At 41.9% G+C, this 19665-nt stretch overlaps 2 protein-coding genes across 6 annotated transcripts in view; one reads left to right on the plus strand and one right to left on the minus strand.

The window, feature by feature from the left end:
- The first annotated feature begins 1203 nt into the window (after positions 1-1203).
- Positions 1204-17084, plus strand: LOC117962960 (sterol regulatory element-binding protein 1-like). 4 transcript variants are annotated; one of them, XM_034925964.2, is made up of 19 exons: positions 1204-1521; positions 3996-4571; positions 6347-6537; positions 6753-6902; positions 7237-7455; positions 7535-7649; positions 8085-8272; positions 8623-8821; positions 8935-9119; positions 9990-10251; positions 10636-10802; positions 11251-11419; positions 11749-11857; positions 12096-12205; positions 12430-12562; positions 12774-12933; positions 13851-14027; positions 14122-14230; positions 14740-17084. In XM_034925964.2, exons 1-19 carry the CDS (start codon positions 1416-1418, stop codon positions 14958-14960), a joined length of 3546 nt encoding a protein of 1181 aa, XP_034781855.2. In that variant the 5' UTR covers positions 1204-1415; the 3' UTR covers positions 14961-17084. The 4 variants fall into 4 exon arrangements, with proteins under 4 accessions (XP_034781855.2, XP_034781856.2, XP_058891488.1 ...); XM_034925965.2 differs by having other exon boundaries at positions 6347-6522; XM_059035505.1 differs by lacking the exon at positions 1204-1521 and adding an exon at positions 2608-2804.
- A 514-nt stretch (positions 17085-17598) lies between these two features.
- LOC117418552 (retinoic acid-induced protein 1-like) overlaps positions 17599-19665 on the minus strand; it is a 30330-nt gene continuing 28263 nt past the window's right edge. For both annotated transcript variants that reach the window (XM_034031722.3, XM_059035507.1), the window contains exon 5: positions 17599-19453. In XM_034031722.3, coding sequence (XP_033887613.1) covers positions 19445-19453 — 9 coding nt within the window. In that variant the 3' untranslated portion in view covers positions 17599-19444. The remainder of the gene's footprint in view (positions 19454-19665) is intronic.

The following is a 19665-nucleotide window of genomic DNA, read 5'->3' on the forward strand; positions in this document are numbered from 1 at the left end:
CAACAGGATAATGACCCAAAACACACAGCTAAAAGCACCCAAGAATGGATAAGAACAAAACATTGGACTATTCTGAAGTGGTCTTCTATGAGTCCTGATCTGAATCCTATCGAATATCTATGGAAAGAGCTGAAACTTGCAGTCTGGAGAAGGCACCCATCAAACCTGAGACAGCTGGAGCAGTTTGCTCAGGAAGAGTGGGCCAAACTACCTGTTAACAGGTGCAGAAGTCTCATTGAGAGCTACAGAAAACATTTGATTGCAGTTATTGCCTCTAAAGGTTGTGCAACAAAATATTAGGTTAGCGGTCCCATCATTTTTGTCCATGCCATTTTCATTTGTTTTATTATTTACAATATTATGTTGAATAAAAAATCAAAAGCAAAGTCGGATTTCTATTAAATATGGAATAAACAATGGTGGATGCCAATTACTTTTGTCAGTTTCAAGTTATTTCAGAGAAAATTGTGCATTCTTCATTTTTTGTGGAGGGGTATCAACAAATTTGAGCACGTCTGTATATATATATATATATATATATATATATATATATATATATATATATATATATATATATATATATATATATCAGAGGCAGTAGGCGCAGCTGGCAGCCATTATCCAATCAGAAATATTGCACTATGACCTATAACTGAGGATTTGGAAGATAAATGCACTTTGATACCTCAGGAGACATTTCAACATACTTTAGCCTCATACACCAGGCATGCCCAAGATTGCCGTCGAGATAAAACAATGAAAGAATAGTGAATAAACCAGCTTCTTCTGTGCTTGTACTGTACCTGTGCTTCACTATCATGAGGGTCAACTCAGGTCATTTGATAGAAGTACCTATCAGATAAAACACATCATATCAATACTGAGAACACATTTATGCTCTAAAGAAGTGGCTGCAAAAGCATGCAAAATGTAACAAAATCGGACATTTTAATCTAACTGATGTATTATTAACTTATTTTATTTTTTAAATGTGAAGAGGGTGAATTTTCTTGGTGATAAATATGACATATTTACATAATAGATATCTATAGCGATATCACCACCGACTAGATATATAACTGAATAGAGTAAAACCATTTATCACTTCACATTTATACACATGGTCTCCTCTCTGGAGGCTACAGAACCACATGCGTTTCAGCTTCTGTGTATTGAAAAGCCATATTAAGTAAGTAGGCACGTTGATTTGCTCCACCTACTGTCAGTCACTACAGCCTAGCGCTTTCTTCCTGGTAGCAGGTTTGAGTTCAGCACGCTCTGTTTGGACAACTTTAGTTTCACAGATATGGAGGAGGATGATATTCATCAGAAAGTTTAATTTGAGTTTATTGTTTTAAATTATTTTAATTGTTAAAGAAGATCTGAGAACATTTAAAAAAAAAGATATATTGAAAATGAACAACTTGTCCTTTGACGATACGTCCCTGGACAATTTGGATCCTACTCTGACTCTAAATGAACCCAATGATATTGACACAGCACTTCTGAGCGATATAGATGGTAAGTTTTAATGCTGAAATGTTCTATGTTAAATTGTATTGATTGCGCGTTATTTATAAGTGTATGGATAACAATTGTGATGCATTCTGTTATTGATAGCAACTTACTCATTTTATATAAGGGAAACAAAACAGAGCAAAAATAAATACAAGCATATGCAATAACAGTACTCTAATGGAATATTATAAATCATTATTAGTTCAAGTTCATGTTTTTCTAACTGTAGACTGAACTTGAGTGAGTGACGTCACATCAGGTTACTATCGGGCATTCCCTTTGTTTTAGCGTTCACTGACATGCTTGAATAGAGGGGTTGGCTGTACAGCGCAGTCACTCAGCAGTCCTGCAAATGTGTAATATATAATGTCGGAATCGAACAGAAAACTGACAATATCTGTCTAATATTATTGGCGTTATATTTGCGCTATATTTAAATGCATACTTTCTGAAGCTAGAAACTACAAATGCTACATTTGAAATCACACGGTCCATAGTAGCGTAAGACTTCACTATTAAATCCCTGGCCAAATGCAATAAGCGCACTTTATTTATTTATTTATTTATTTTAATGGTAATCCCACTTATGAAAAGTAAATACGATTACACTGATGTAACGGGTGACCAGAGACCGTGAACCCTGAAATATACTATAAAATATATTTACTTATATTTCAGATTTTTATAGTGTCAGTATTTATAGTAATATTTGATTACACCAATGATATACATTTCAATTAATATATACGTTTGTCAAAGCTGTTTCCATAATACTGTATAGACTTTTTTTTGTCAGTTCATTAGATTTAGTTAATACAGTTCACTGAATGCAGTTCACCCCTCCCCTTTGAGCGTGAAAGGGTTAAATGAAAATGACCGTGAGTAACCTCCGAATACCCTGGAGTAACCCCGAGCTTGTACCTTGACAGTGTGGAAGTGGCAGACTGCAAAAGAACTGGGCATCCGTCACGTCTAGAGATACGCCCACATAGCAAGGCGGCCTGCCGGGCTTTCATTGGCTACCAGGAATCACCTCATGCAAAAATATTGCTTTACACAAACACCCCTTGCTGGCTGCCATACTTTCTGTGGTTAAGTAGGAGGCGTGCTTAAAGTCCCACGTACCTTACTTTTATTTTTTAGTTTAGCGGCAGAGGCTGATGGAAGATAACAAAAATAAATCAAATAAAAACCCTAAGGATGGGGTAATGTTACAGCATTAGATTCATTGATTGCATTAAGGAAGTAAATTGCTCTCTTTGCAATAATGGACTGCACTTTGGAAGGTAATAATGTTATGCATTAATATTTAGATTTGTTAATATAATGTAATATACGTATATCACAGCCTTCTTTATTTTTAATTTAGGCAACATTATGATGCCGTGTAATAACTTTTTAAAATAATGTTGTTTCACTTTGTAGAGCTTTCTCTTGTCTTTTTTTTATTTTGATCTTAAATGGCATTGGACTAACATGCCTGCTGTTCCAAGTGTACTTGTCCACTTTTTAAAGTTGAATACAGGTGCTGTTAATACTGTACTGAGTGAATCAATATGCTCCATGGAAACCCTTATTAATGTGACCCCTTTGCATTGTGCTGAGGTGTAGAGGCTTTGTGTTAATCCACAGTACTGCTGTTGAAAACCTCTTCACAAAAATTTGCTTCAGTATGCGTATGGATGATGTTACAGCTAAATCTTTTTATTTTTATTATTAATAGTATGGGTAAACGATTAAACTCTTAACCTGTAATACCACGATATTAATTGCTAAGTGGATTACTAATTGCTACTGTGACCTGATAAAGTGGCTTCATGTAGATCGGGCTGACCAATAGGACGAGAACGTTCTTCCTCTTAATCAGTTTTACTTTTATTATTTGTTTGTTGTGCTTTAACTTTACATTGGTAGATGTGCTTTTTACAGAACAGTTAGACAGTTTTGTTCATATGGTCTGAGTTTTAATCTGCGCTGGTTTCAATACAAGGGCTTATAAAACTGATTTATTTAATGTTTTATATTTGATTGTTATGATAAACTTTAACATGAAATAACTCTGTATAGTAGACTGTGTATCACAATTGTCATGGCTTTTTAACTATTTCTTTATTTTGCACCTGATATTAAGCCTTGGTACAGAATTTGTAGAGCAGAATACATTGCGTAGTATTTCAAGTAGGAATTGTAGTTATCATGTCTACTTTTAGTTTTATTTTTTCATGCATTTCTTTCAGTACAGGATTGCAAATTAGCAAAACGTTTGACACTATGAGCTTGCCTTTATTCAGTTACTTTTAAAGGCTGAGGTAACACTCTAAGAAAATAAGTCAAGTTTCTTATAGTTGTGGTTGAGCATTTTGAAGTTTTGGTTAACTTTTGAAAGCTCTAGAAAGCAAGCTGCAAAGGCCGTTGCAGGTTTTTTACAGTATAGCTCCTGTTGACTAAGAATGCTTTTTATTCACTGTTCTTCCTAGATATGCTACAGCTGATCAACAACCAGGATGTGGAGTTCCCTGGCTTGTTTGATCACCATCACTTCGGAGAGAACATGCCCACCCAGGAGACCACCCCTCCACCCGTCCTGCATGCTCAGGGCTTCCTCAACACAGTTAACGCACCTCTATTGAATGCGTACCTGGACAGTACCAACAAGCAGACAGCAGCCCCCGCTACTGCTGCTGCAGCCAAGCTGTATCAGGGCCCCCTCTCCCAGCCCGAGCCAGCCTTTCAGCATCCCCAGACACCCCTAATGGTGCCTGTTCCCCCTGCCCAAGCCCCTGCCCAGGCCCTCGTCCAGCCAGCTGTCAAAGAAGAGCTCAAACAACAGCAGCAACAGCAGGGAGCATCGTTGCAGACACAGCAACCCCTGCAGCAGCAGCATCAACCCCAGAAAACACAGCAGCCCCAGCAGCCACAGCTTCAGCTGGCCCCTCCATCCACCATCATGATGACCCCGAACTTCACAGCTTCCCCACAGTCCCAGTCCCTGTTCACCACCCAGCAGCAACCGCAGCCCCTAATCAGCTACCAGAACCAGGGAGGCTTCAGCGGTAAGGCCATTGCACTGATGACCACACTTTGTTACCTGCTGTGCTGCATTGCGTTCGCAGGCCAGACTGCAAGCATTGCAGAATATGATTGGTTGGCGCTTTGCTGGATTTGTAAACCTACAGTTTGGTTTCAGTACCTCAACAGTTTCAGGAAAAAACCCAGACAGCTTGTCCTGGGTTCACCCAAAGAGTCTCCCAAGTGCCGTCCAGTAGGTTGTTGTGTTTGGCTAAAGCATGCATGTTTGAATTCAGTTGCTTATAAAATTGCAAAACAAGCAAAAGCATCAATCTGCGGCATTGCAAAGTCCAGCAACAGCCAAGTAAAGCTGGTGCAATAATGTAGAGGGCACATCATGCAGGTCCAACATTGGTCGTCGTCCATTTGCTCCAGTGTGCCTTGAACCTGCCTCTGCCTTGGCAGTCTTTAAATAACGTAAGAGTTTTATGCCCTGAGTCCATTTTGAACTGATCACGCAGCACACATTTTATTTAATCAATAGTGAAGTTCAGATTGATTTAAAGTGATTGTGCAAAATTTAAATATATACACACATGGCAAAGCATGCTGGAGGCTGTCGTTGTGTTTTTATGGCAACAGATAATTTCAATGAAGAGTAAACAAGCAGTTCTTCAGTTTTCAGTCAAGTCCTACCCATCTACAGTATCTGCTGCAATGTAGTTAGTGTTTCATGTGGACAAACAGTATAGCAGAGCACTGTGACATTGTTTTCTCATATTATAGTTGCACAGTACACATTCACTTTCTGGACCAACTGAGACATTCTCCTGATCAGCCCTCTGATCCCTCATTCACCAGGGTCAGGCCTGGGCAGCTTTAACTAATACTTGGCCCGGAATACTGTTGTTGCAATAAGGCAGATTTGAATATTCAGCAAATGGGTAAAAATAGTGTACAGTTTGTGAGCCAAGGCAAATGTTGACTTTGTTTGGACTAGACAGAGGACATTGCATAGCACAGACTTCGCCCCTTTTTTAAACCACTGTACAGTGGGAAAGTACATTTCGTCTCATCATTGACGTCTGTAATAAAACTGCAAGAAAGACGCGGTTATAGGCAGAGACGTTTTTCAGTGAAACAGCAGTACAATATACAAATGACTTTATTTTACCTGCACTTTGACTGTAGGCTAGCTGTGCTATAATTACTTTGGAACTTCAGCATTGAGCCTGTTGGAACTGTTTAATTCATGGCATTGTACTGAGTCATAAAGTCAATTAACTTTTGACCAAAGCTAGTCTTAAACCCCATATTTATACTGTACCATATAATCCTACCTTTTGAAAGAAATGAGTGTAAAGCCTTTTTTTTGCACCCAGGAATCACATATCTGTGGAACATTAGGATGGATTAAAACAGTATAATAAACTACTGCTGGTAGATGAGGGGAGTACAGAGGCTGAAAATCCTTTCTAGAAAGGCTGAAAAAAAAACACAAACAAAAGGGAACAATAGAGGATAATGGCATATTCCCAGGGCTGGAGCCGCGGGCGACAGGGACAGTTCAAAAGCACTCTCAGTAGAGCCTGGGAGCTGCTTTAAAAGACTGCCAGGGGCACTGTAAGAGCCCAAAGACCTCAAATTGCTGAGCCTCGGGCAGTAATTCGGGCAGGTTATAGTCACATTGACAGACTGCAGTGAAACCTGAGTTAACAGGAAAGGAACATCTGTGGCCTCATACAGCTGCCTATCACTGCCACTTGGTGGATGGCTGTCAGCTAATCTCTGTTTTCTCTCTTGTGTTTATCTCTGGCAGCGGTGCAGCAGGGAGTTTCCTCCCCGCAACTCGCCTGCATCTCCGCCTCCCCCCAGCAGATGCAGCCAATGACCATCCAGACTCAGATTCAGAACATCTCCCCTCAGCAGCTATTGGCCACGGCGGCCACCACCACTTCCACCCAGCGCGTCCACACACAGATCCAGCAGGTTCCAGTAAGCAGCTCAATGGTATAAATCAGCTCACGCTTTCAATAGATATGTCATTTTCTCAGTCATCAACCATTCCAACAGTGGCTTGTGTTGTACATGTTGTACATTGAGACACACAGGGATAAAGTAAATGTGCTTTGTCACGTTAATATTTTTCAAGACTTCTAGATCTATATTTTTGTATTTTTACAATCCCAGTTGTCCCGTCACTGACTGGTCATTCCACTCCCCAGGTGCTGCTCCAGCCCCAGTTCATCCAGGCAGACTCCCTGCTCCTCACTGCTCTCAAGCCGGATGGCAGCTCTGTGGTGACGACGGTCAGGTCCCCATGCGTCACTACGCTGGCCACCTCGACCACCCCAGTGCAGACCACGTCTATACAGGTGCAGTACAATACAGTACATATTATTAGATACCCAAGGCCATAAATACTTAACACACATGTAAGTACAGTCAACACAAGCTTACATAATTAAAATCCAGCATCAGAAAATACCGTGTACACTTAACCATAGTCCAAAAGGTGGTTTAAGTACTTTGGCTGCTCTGCACTGGTGCTGTGGAAAGTTAGACAGAAAAAGGTTGTGTGTTTGTAGTGTGCATATTCTGTGCCCTGTATTTATTAACTTAGGCCAAGGATGGAAACCCTTCTTAAGCATCCAGTGACTGCGGTATGTACAGATTTCTGGATTTATGATTCCTGCCCTGTCTTTGCAGGCTCTGATGAGCGGAGGCACCATTCTGACCACAGTGCCACTGGTGATGGACGCTGACAAACTGCCCATCAACCGGATCACAGTGAACGGCAAGCCCTCCGGCATGCCAGTCAAAGGGGAGAAACGCACAGCGCACAACGCCATCGAGAAGCGCTACCGCTCCTCCATCAACGACAAGATCATCGAGCTCAAAGACCTGGTCGCGGGTACAGAAGCAAAGGTAGGACTTGTCAAAGTTGCCGTGACGCCTGACTGCGCTGTGGTTTTTGTTTGACGGGGGGTTTTATTTTATTTTTTAGCTCAACAAATCGTCCGTTTTGAGGAAAGCCATCGATTATATCCGGTTCCTGCATCAGTCTAATCAGAAGCTCAAACAGGAAAACATGGCGCTGAAAATGGCAATGCAGAAGAACAGTGAGTTCAGGCAGCTTTGGAACAGGCTGTGTGTCACATTGGTGTAGTACAGTGCCGCAGGAATGCCCTAGAATGTGAAATAGGCTCAGCGTGTACAAATCCAGCAAAGCGGGATAAGCCAGAACATCCTGAAAAGAAACTCGGCAGTACATTCTGTTATGTTTATAAAATAAGAATTTGCCTTACTAACACTCAAGCTTCCTGTAAAAACATTCAGTTGTGTGTGTGTATATATCTATCTATCTAACTAACTATCTATCTATATATATATATATATATATATATAATATATATATATATATATATATATATAGAAGCATTACGTTTGAGTTAGCCCACTAAGGCATTTGGTGTGTTTGAGATCTGTTGTGTGATTGATGAGCCTGTGGCTAGTGTCTTTGATGACCGAGCATCCCCCCCCCCTTCATTCCTCAGAGTCCCTGAAGGACCTGGTGGCCTCGGCTGGGGTCAGCATGGAGGTTGAGGTGGAGGAGCTCAAGCCGGAGGCCATGGAGTTGCCAACCCCCCCGCCCTCGGACGCTGGCTCACCCGCCCATGGCAGCCCCTTCTCCCATTGCAGCAGTGACTCGGAGCCCGACAGTCCCGTGTTCGAGGACTCCAAGGTAATAGACTTTTCTGACTGGCAACAAGCAGCATAGATTACTTACTCTGGTGAGTGGCCAAAAGGTTGGTCTTTTTGCCTGGCAGATTCTAATATGCTGCAGGATTTTCTATTTGGCTGCATCTGGCTTTCATTAATAAACGTAGCTTTTGAACCTAGCCACGCTACCTAAATATTGCACAATCAAGATGCGTTGAAACCGTGTGGTTGCTGTTTACTTCCTAAACAGTTTTTCAAAGCATGAGATTGTGCATTTTTAGGTAGTGTGAATCTAGGGATAAACACTGCTGCAACATGCTCTGTAATAAGCTATGAGGCCTTGTGGTTTAATTGCGCCCCTCCCTCTTCCAGGCTAGTGTGAAGCAGGAGCTGGCCTCCCCCACCACCATGGGCATGCTGGACCGGTCCCGCATGGCTCTATGCGTGTTCACCTTCCTCTTCCTCTCCCTCAACCCACTGGCCTCTCTGACGGGCGACTCGGGCAGCTACGGCTCTCTGGACAGCACTGATTATCATGGCACTGGGAGGAGCATGCTGGGTCACTCCCTAGGTCAGTCCTGCAGTTCAGGGGGAAAGAAAGAGCTTTTTACTTTTCACAGTGAATGGAGTTTTTCAAAAGTATTTACCACACCTATAATAAAGTCTCTGTGTCTCTGTGTCCAGGGAGGTCCTCTGGCTGGCTGGATTGGGTGCTGCCCACACTCTTCCTGTGGCTCATCAATGGCGTTCTGGTCCTTGTTGTCTTTGTCAAGCTCTTTATCTATGGGGAGCCTGTGACACGTCTGCACTCGGGCTCTTCTGTTCTCTTTTGGAGGCATCGCAAACAGGCTGACCTGGACCTTGCCAGGGTAACTACTGGCTTTTGTGTTTATGCATTTATTTATTTCATTATATTGCCAAAAAATTCATAAAAGTGGGCCTAGTGTGCTTTCTGAAAGCACCCGGTTGTCTTTTTACAACAGCAAAACAAAGCACAAATCAATGTCTCTCTTATCATAGGAGACATTATTTTCAGTCCATTGTAACTGCCAAAAAAGTAAATCCACATTATTCAGATGTTTTATATGCGTTATATACAAGTGATGGTTATACAGGAAATTAGGGAGTAGATTTAACAGACTCTGATATTGCCTGGTGTGTTTACACTCTACTTTTATTAATGTTAGCTTAGATCTGTACTGTATTTTTAATGGCATTCAGTCTCCCTGGGGAGAAAAGGCAGCATCACCAGTATCCCTTTGAAATTTTTTCTTTTTCTTTTTTAAATTGCTTGTCCTCCTATCCCTCTGAGAGATCTGGGTTCCTTTCCATTGGGACTTCCTTGCTAGATCACTACAATAGCTGTCTTATTTGCCATGGCACATCAATGAGGCGATGCGTGTAAGCACTGTAATGCGCTTCATTAGGAGTCTGCTTCCATGGCTTTCTATCCTGCGTCTCTCCTGGTTGACTTCTCATTTACTTACCTGGGGGGGATTCTGAGAGCTCCTAATCCAAGGTTTTTTCCAATCAACACACATGCAATCTCTACAGTACTGTATTGTGATACTGGCTGTGATTCACTCCATCCTGCCTTCTTATAAGAGACAAGCCCTTGAATAACTCCAGTCTAGCTTTACGGTAGACTGATATTAAGGCAATTAGCAAAAGTAGCTGATTTAAAGTCATTGAATGTTTGCCTCTCCCCAACTCTGTTTGTCTCTCTTGTCTTGTGTCAGGGTGACTTTGCACAGGCCTCTCAGAACCTGTGGACGTGCCTGAAGGCCCTGGGCCGGCCCCAGCCCACCTCGCACCCAGACATGGCCTGCAGTCTGATGTGGTCGCTGGTGCGCCTGGTCCTGCAGCGGCTGTGGGTGGGTCGCTGGCTGGCAGGGAGGGCAGGGGGGCTGTGGCGGGACCGTGAGCTACAGGACGATGTGAGGAAGAGCAGCAGAGATGCTGCCCTCGTCTACCACAGACTGCACCAGCTCCACATGACAGGTAAGAGCTGGACACCCCAGCCACAATGTTTCTTCTGCATAGCAGTTGGATCCATTCCTGGTTTTAATAAGACACCTGTGAGCTTGTTAGCTATGCACTGCGGCTAATCAAGGTTGTAGTAAAACCTGGAGTGGGTCTTTAGGTCTTAAATGCTCAATGGGATTGAAATCTTGAGTTGGCTTCTTGTTTTAGTCCTTTTCAGCAGTGCACTGGAACCTCACTGCTGTGCAGGATTTGAAATAACTTGTTTATTTTAGAATTCAGATAAATGGAGGACTCGTACCATACGAGTCCTCAATGCTTTTATACTATTTTGGAATGGCTCTGGGTGGTTCTTGCTGAATTGTGTCTCCAGAGGTTTTTTTCTTGTTGTTTTTTTGCCAGGCAAGCTGGGTGGCAGTCACCTTGCAGCCATCAACATGGCATTGAGCTCAGTGAACCTGGCGGAGTGTGCCGGGAGTACCATCTCCGTGGCAACGCTGTCAGAAATCTACGTCTCGGCGGCGCTGCGCATCAAAACCAGTCTGCCCAAGGGACTGCACTATATGTCTGTGAGTTCAGCCGGGAAATCAATATTAATGGGGGCTGCAGTGAACTTTGCAACTGAAGTGCACTTACAAATGAAATATATAAAATAGTACATAAAGCCTGAAGTACATCACGAATAAAAACACACAAAGTCGGATTGTAGAAAATGCACATGTATACAACATTCAGAATTTAACTGAATAGACTAATACAAAGAAAGTTTTACGATTTAGTATTTGGATTTAGATGTAATGCTGTAAGTGAACTGCAGATGGTAGCAAAGTGAGCATAAATACCTGCGGTCTATTTTAATTGGGATTGATAGACTGCAGTTGTTTGTACCATAACATCTCTTTCTAGTTGACTCACAACATCTCTTCCTAAGTAGGGCTCCAGCAGGTATGTGTCCTCCATAGCAGGCTGATGTTGTCTTCATTAGAGTTGTAATGGTGCAGTGTCCTTGTCTTTCAGAGGTTCTTCCTGAGCAGCGCCAGGCAGGTGTGCCTGTCTCCAAGCGGCACAGTGCCGCCTGCCATGCAGTGGCTCTGCCACCCCCTGGGGCATCGCTTCTTTGTGGATGGGGACTGGGCGGTCCGCAGCACCCCACGTGATAGTATCTACAGCATCGCTGGGAATTCCGGTAAGGACACAGATTGCTCTTAAAGAATATTTAGAGGGGTGGCTGCACCTGACATGTGCTAGTTTTCTTTAAGTTTTGTTACATAGATGAGCACATTAAAATATGCATCATTGATGGATGGCTGACTCAGCGATTACGTATCTAAATGTGCATATATTGGGTTCTCAGCAATTTCCACAAAAAATCCAAGGCTAAGATGGACTTGGTGGCTGAGTGCATCACCCTGGATCCTTGTCAGATGATACTGAAGAGCTCTGGATCCATTCTACACTCTGTGTCCGTCTGCGTGCATTGGTTGTGAACAACTATTTTCGTTGTTCTCCCTGCAGTTGACCCCCTGGCCCAGGTGACACAGGCGTTCCGGGAGCACCTGCTGGAGAAAGCTCTGTACTGCATCGCCAAGCCAGAGAATGAGAAGGCTCTCACTGAGGGAGAGGGGTGAGGCTCAAGTATAGGACAATATTTTTATGTTTTAAGTGTATAGATTTTACTCAAATGCATATAATTCACATTCACTTCAACAACGGGGGTTACAGATTTCACTTTTGTTAAAACAGAACGCACATTCATTCAAGGTAAAGCACAACCATAAGAAAGTAATAACGCCACACATGTCTTTGCTAGTTCCAGTGCTCTGTGATTCAAGATGCTGTTGGTTTTGCTCTGCTTCCTGCAGGGAGTTCTCCGATGCGCTAGAGTATCTTCAGCTGCTCAACGGCTGCTCGGACGCAGCGGGGATCACAACGCAGACGTTCGCTATCGGATCAAACATGACAGGAGTTACCGGTCAGTGTCCTTCTAGAAAATCCACCCACAATGAACAAAAATGTAATCTTTAAAGCTTTACTGATGAAGTGGTCTTGGCCCAGGAAAATAAAATTCATTAGGCATTATGGCACAGCGCAGTCTTGTGGTTGTAGAGCATTTACTGTAGCTTTGTGTGGTGTAGGTCCTGTTTGTCTCTGGAGATGCATTGTATAAGCGCTGTATTGTGAATTCTGTCTCCGCAGGTACAGACCCCATTGCGAAGTGGTGGGCATCCATGGTGGTAGTGGCAGTGAATTGGCTGCAGGGGGACGACGAGGCAGCTGAGAGACTGTACCCTATGGTGGAGTACATGCCAAAGGTCCTGAACACCACCGAGTGAGTCCTCATTCCATCAAACAATTGACCACCTGCACACTAGAAAAAACATTCATTCTAATTTGCTTATTCAACTCATTGCATCCTGATGGTTCATCTGTCAAGCCTAACGTTACGTGGTCTATGCGAGTCAGTAACTGGCTGTGAATATGTTACCCTGTTTGAAATCTCTGCGCGCTCTAATGAAGGCCTGTCTGTTTCTCCTTTGCAGGAACTCTTTGCCCCGGGCGGCGTTGTTTGCCTTCAGAACAATGCGCACCCTGTTGGCCAAGCATGAGAACAGCCAGCTGAGCCTGAACCACTGTGAGAAGGCGAGCAGCTACCTGCGGGACAGCATCAACATGGTGCAGTGCAGCAGCAGCATTGACAAGGTACGCCAGCTATTAGTGTGGCTGCTCATCTGTACCAGCCTCCCTGGGAGAACCAAACTCACAAACAACTCTGACAGTGCTGCAACACTTCTAAGAAAATACAACTGCATCAAAATTGATTAATGCAAAGCTTCAGTCTTATCAATATTCATTTATTTAAAGATAATAGTCATTTTAATTGTGCTCTGTAATTGGGAGCCTGTGATATTCATATGCTAGGTGAGCAGTGAGTCAATGAAGATTGTGGATTCCTTCCCTGTGGAGGAAATAGGAGCCGCCTGGACAGCTGTTTCTCTGCCTGCCCGTGAGGGGGAGGGTCGCCGCTGTCGTGCATTGTAGTTGCATTGCATGTGTCTGCTTCTGTGCAATGCACCTGTGATGCAATACAGAGCCTGACCGCACACATCAATCAGCACACTGCCTCTGTCTCAACCATTGCCCTTGGAGGAAAGCAGAGCAAATCACTCTGCTCTGCCCTCTTTCCAAACTAGGACACTGTTTCTGAACTCCAACTGACTGGGTGTTAGGAAGCACTTTCTTTGAGCCAGTTAGTCCTAATTTAGAAGTGTCACAATCCATCAGTTTAAAAATTTAGTAACCAAATCTTTTTCTTAACACTACGACAGAGTCCCATATCATTTTGCTGTAGATAATATCATTTTTCAGACTTCATTTTCAGACTTCGTCCTGCCACAGCGCTGTAAGTTTGAGGATAGAACCTCTGCTCCCTGTGCAGCACGTGTAACACTCCAATAACTACAAAGAGGTTCTTAGGACGAGTTTAGAAGATTAACTATAATGGCTGCAGAGCACAGTATTCTGCTACTGCGCACAACTATAACCCGGCCTGCAGTGATTACAGATGATCCAATCAGAGGGCTTGTTTAACTCTTCTGCCTGTTGCCTCTGTGATGCAGGCAGTGCAGCTCTTGCTGTGTGACCTCCTGCTGGTAACCCGGACGAACATGTGGCAGCAGCAGAGCCCGGCGCTGAGCAGCACTCCGCAGGCCTCCCCCCTGGAGCTGCGCGGCTTTCAGCAGGATCTGAGCAGCCTGAGGAAGCTGGCACAGAGCTTCCGACCCGCCTTGCGCAGGGTGAGCGAGGGAAGAGTGCTGGGGATTGCAGATTTGCAACAGTAGATAGTATGTTCCGGCTAACTTGTGTTACTGTGCTTTCTCCACGGCACAGTTGTTTCTGCATGAAGCTACAGCCCGGCTGATGGCAGGCGCCAGTCCCACACGCACTCACCAGCTGCTGGACCGCAGCCTGAGGAGGAGGGCAACCCCCAGCAAAGCAGGTGAGTGAGGGGCTCAGCTTCGACACATGCTCACCAACCTTCAGGAGCAGGGCAGGGCAATCAATCTCATTGTTTTAGATTTACATAAAAGGTCACTAAGGGCCTGATTTTGCCAAGTCCCCCCCCATTTTCATGCAAATATACAGCATATGGTAATATTTGCCAAATGCAAACATTGCCTAATAATATGAATCTTTGACATCAGGTACAATATACAATTGAGTGGTACCAACGAAATAGTCAATCTGAACAGGTATTCTTACCATTAAACCATTTTCTATTAAAAAATATAAGTAGCCAAGACTAGAATGCTGTCATTCCTAATAAGTCTAGTGTATACTGAGGCTTACTTACTTGCATTAAAGATTTCTATTGTATTCATTTTTTATATTGTGAAATCCATCGTTGAAACAAACGCACACAACAGTGAGCCCAGCGGTGGCTGTCTGGCGAGTGTGCGTCTCTGGAGGGATGATTTAGTAAGAGGCTGTGTGTTTGTGTCTCGTCAGGTGAGTCGGAGACGCGGCCAGGCCGGCGTGAACAAGCGGAGGCGGTGCTGCTGGCATGCCGATACCTACCTCCCTCCTTCCTGTCGGCTCCAGGGCAGCGTGTGGGCATGCTGGCAGATGCAGCGCGCACGCTTGAGAGGCTGGGTGACAAGCGCACGTTGCACGACTGCCAGCAGATGATCATCAAGCTGGGCAGCGGCACCACCGTCGCCTCCACTTAGAGAACACCCCCCAAATAAAAACTTAAACTCCAAGCCTGGGTGATAACCCAGTGACGGCCATTTTCACTGGCTGCCTCGCCCCTTCCAATTTGAATTTTTTTTTTTTATTGAAGAGAGATTTGACTGATGTTGTTATTTTAAACTCCCTGTTTCAGCGTTTAATAATTATTTTTTTAGATGCTAAGTAAGCTCTCACTCTCTCTTATTTCCAGTTATCTAGGGCTATTTTCTCACTGGGGTTGCCCAAACGAGATACATTATAGCATCTAAAGAGCGTGCAGAAAGTTAATATTTGACTTGCCCTTTGAGATCCTTGCTGCAATTAAAGTATTTGGCCACCATGTGGCATTGCATGCTACAGTTAAGGAACAATAAACAGTTAAAGTTAAAGAAAATGAAGTGTTAAATAGATGTTATTAATTTCAAAGACGGCAACTGTGATTTGTTTTTTTAAGGGGGAAGTTTAACCTGGAATCTGATATCTAGACCATTCTACAGTGTTTCCATGTTTTTTATGAAAGTCGACTGAAATGGGGAAATTTGTTCAACACGAGGCATAAGATCTGGGACCTCACACGATGGGCCACTTAGCTTAATCAGGCTAGTAAAGGCTGTTCCCTGTAAATGTTGTACATATCTCAATCTGCACTGACCATTCAGAGTTCTTCTAATTAAAAAAACGAAAAGATAAAAAAGCAAGACAAAAAAATGAACATGCATTTCCTTGTCAAACATTATTTTCATATGGTTTGACAAGGTGTTTTTTTTTGTATATAAAATATTTATAATTTTCTAAGAATGTTTGAATGCAGCAGAATTTTATTTTGTAGACGGATTCTCTCCTCTTCCTACTTCGCTATTTATTAGGGCTTGCCTTTAGTTAATAATATTAAATGTTGTTCTTTCATGGTGTTGCAAACACAGGAAGGACTAAAAAACAAATATTATTTAGAATTGAACCTCAGTACTGCTAAAGCCTCTAAAAAGAAATGAAAAGGTATACTTGGTATAGCTCCTGTATTAGGCTATCCCTAGAGTTATGCCTTGGTATTGTCAAAGAATGGTGACCCATTCTGCCAGATTGCATTTAGTAACAGCTTTACCTATCATTGGGGTTCCGCTGGAGGACAATTATGATTGGCTAATCAGACCACAGTGGATCCATAATTCCACTGAACACAGTGTCCTTGTAAATCAACACAGAAAATTAATTTATTAATTCATTTCATAACATGTAGCTAGAACCCTGTTGGTGTCTCAAACAACATTCTAGAAAAATCTCATGAAATGAATAACCACACCATGGTCTTGATATACCTGCTGGAAAAAGGTTACAATATGCAGGTTAAGTAAGTTGGAATAACTCCAACTTACTTATTTGTATTTGTATTCAGCCTCCTGGGTCTTGTCCTATATGCTCACGTCTCCCAGCATTGACAGCTCCATGGGCTTGCAGTGGCAAAGTGACCATTGGGGGGTGCTGTGTGATTGATAACGGTGCTGTGGCTGATGCATTTTTGAGCTCCCTCAAGGGTTGGCACATGTGAGAGCAGATCCTTGCTGTTTTGTGAATGGAAAATGCAAGTGACTGATATTGTGAGCCAGAGCTATAGCCCCTTGGAAGTGCAACAAGTCCCTGTTAAATGTTCATGTTCAAAACCCATGTGCATTCACAGTAGAGTTACCATATTTTGCAAAAGATAAGCAGAAGGATGGGGGTGTAGGAAATATTGAATACTATGAAATTAATTGATTTTATCCATTTAAGGGATTTTTGTAAGCAACCAAGTTATTTTTTGCTTTTTCTTAACATTTTTTGTTTTAATCTAATTAAATAGAATATATTTATTGAGCAGAAGTACAGCCAAGCACAAGCAGACAATAATACCTGCATTACTGTCATCATGTTAGAGAATTGCTTCTTGTATTTTGTTATTTTGTTCCTTTATTAACAGAATAAAGCTCACCAGATTTACGACTTAGATCCTTCTTTCCTATAAATCTATTTTTTTTAACATGCTATTTTGCAGCACTTGGTTTAATAAGTAACTTTTATGGTTTAATAAATCTGTAGTTCTATAATTTATATTTAATAAAATAAATCTTAATTGTTATGACTATGAACGGACTTGCTTCTTATGATTCTATTACTCATTGATGTATTTGAGAATGTAAATACAATTTTGTAACAAGCTGTTAATATGAAATATTGTTTACAGAACACAAAGGAACTTGACTATCATCTATAGATTATCTTAACCTTCTTTGCTGTCACACTGCACTGCCAGCTCTTCAGTGTAAATGAATTATGCAGTACCTAGGTTTACTGTAAAATTGCAAAACTCAACCAATGAAAAAGAACATTAGTTGAGGGAAGACGAGGGGTTGAACGGTCTTCGTGCATCATAAGTTTGAAAAGGCATACCAAAGTTAGCAAGCTTGGGTTTGCTTGTCAATGATAGTGTGCAGCTTACAGCCTTTAATCATTCAACCACACATGGTGACATCATAGTAATGTTGATCGCTGAACAGTGAATGAGATTCTGTTGTCTACCACAAGAGGGCGCTCTTCCCATTCACTTAAATCTGCTCAGTGCTTTTAAAACAAGGGAGGCCACCAAGAATAACATTCCAAAAATCATTTTTAATTCATTCATTTAATCACATTTTATAGGCAATAACATATTTATTTTATAGAAAATAAACATCTCTAAGAAATACTATACACAATTATTTAAGTACATCACATCTTACAATTAAACATAGTCAAATACTTATATACACCATTAATAATAATAATAATAATAATAATAATAATAATAATAATAATAATAATAATAATAATAATAATAATAAGCAGTATCAGTCTATTTTGTATTTCATTTTTATAGATTTCTGTTCAATCTTACACAATTCTTTAAATTAACTAATTGGTATACCTTGTAATTGGCTGAAGGGAGGTTTAAAATTGAGTTCTGGCAATGACCTTTGTATAAAGAACAGAAATGGGGCTTATCTCAGTTCTCCTCTGAATACAAATCAGGGAGTTATGAATTCACCAGACAGCGAGCGGAGAATATACCGAGAGTATCACTGGAGCGCTGAGCTTGATCTATGAACTGATCCACGGCCAGATCTATTTGTCACAGAGAGGCAGCTCCTCAAGATAGCTTAGAAACCAATGCTGCTCAGAATGCACAAGGACTGGGCAGTCCACTGTCAATAAGGATCAAGAATCTGTCGCTACTTTGCCTTGGTATAGATGGAAACAGCACTTACGAATGCAAAAGAGCAAACAAAAGCCTCCGAAAAGGTGGTCAGTAGAGAATGTGACTTGGTTTAAATTCTTATAGCATTGTAAGCTAATAATATTTATCTTTCAAATGACACTGCACAGCGGTTTGATACTGGCACTCGGCATCAATACTCTTAACATTGTTTTTATGTATAGATCACTTAACTCCAACGTTAATATATGTATGCTGAATAGATCCTTTGAGAGGCAGCATCAGGGATTTCAGAGATTTGCCATTTACAGAGGCAAGAGAGCTGAAAACTTCTTGGAGTGGGAATTTATCCAGTTTTATATTGGAGTTTAGCCAGTACACTGCTTTCTTGGAATGAGTGCCATGGGCTCTTTAGGTGACAAGCTATGCATCTTGTGTTGAATCTGACATGAAGCATCTCTATATACACCAGCTCCACCTGCTGGACACTTACAGCTAACTTGAAATGTATTAAAAATCCTGATGGCTAGTGCACCGTGATTCAAATTAACAGCACCTTTAGTAGCTTGTTTGACCCTTTTAGTGGCAATGAAAGGAACACAAACATTTTTACATTTTTGCATTAATTAAAATAAAAGGAGTCGTTAAAATACATTGCACAAATAGTAGTTCAGTTAAATCACTTTGTTGTTGATACAGAGACTGCCTGAGAATGTACAGGGATTCCCGACACAAAAACTTCTCTATTCCCCCCAGCCTTGTTTAAGATCTGAGCTTTGCATGGGTGAGAGTATGTGTGCACGGTCCATGAAAAGAATGAGAAATAAAAGAGCACAGACAGTGCTGGTATTTTTTATTTTAAACTAAACCCTAAAAAAATAACCAGCTTTGTATTTTCTTTGAAGTGCAGCAACAACTAACAGATCAGGGTCACTCCTTAACAATCAAACAATCTGTTGGTACTGGTAAGAGAAACTGTGTCACGTAACACTGGATGAAGACATGAAGCATTGCCTGTGAATAAGAAGTGAGAGAGAAAAAAGAAATCTGCTGCATTTATGTAATGAAAATACTGTTGCGTTAACAGCATTGCTGCAGTGCTGCTACGGGCTGGATTTTGTATAATCAGGTGGTGTGAAGCATTAAGCTCTAATCCATATTTAGTTGTCTATGCAAGGATGGATGTCCTTTGATGCACTGCATAGAAGGGGATATTCACAAGCCTGGCTGCTTCCCTTTCAGCAGAACTAGCAGGGTTCACACGCCCTAGGAAAGAAAAACCCACACACAATCAGAAAACGGAGGCAGGGTGAGAGACTTTGATGTCTGAAAACACTCCCATTAAAAAGTCAGCCGTCTGCATTGGAAACGTGGCATGACATGTACGGTACTCCATATTGCTAGCCTCTTCGTTATCTTTCATGCTATTTTCTCCCACCTCCCTTATTATTACGTTTATGAAGAAATCGTTTTCATCA

This window comes from Acipenser ruthenus, chromosome 13 (genome assembly GCF_902713425.1).
Source record: "Acipenser ruthenus chromosome 13, fAciRut3.2 maternal haplotype, whole genome shotgun sequence".
In the NCBI taxonomy this organism is placed as follows: domain Eukaryota; kingdom Metazoa; phylum Chordata; class Actinopteri; order Acipenseriformes; family Acipenseridae; genus Acipenser; species Acipenser ruthenus.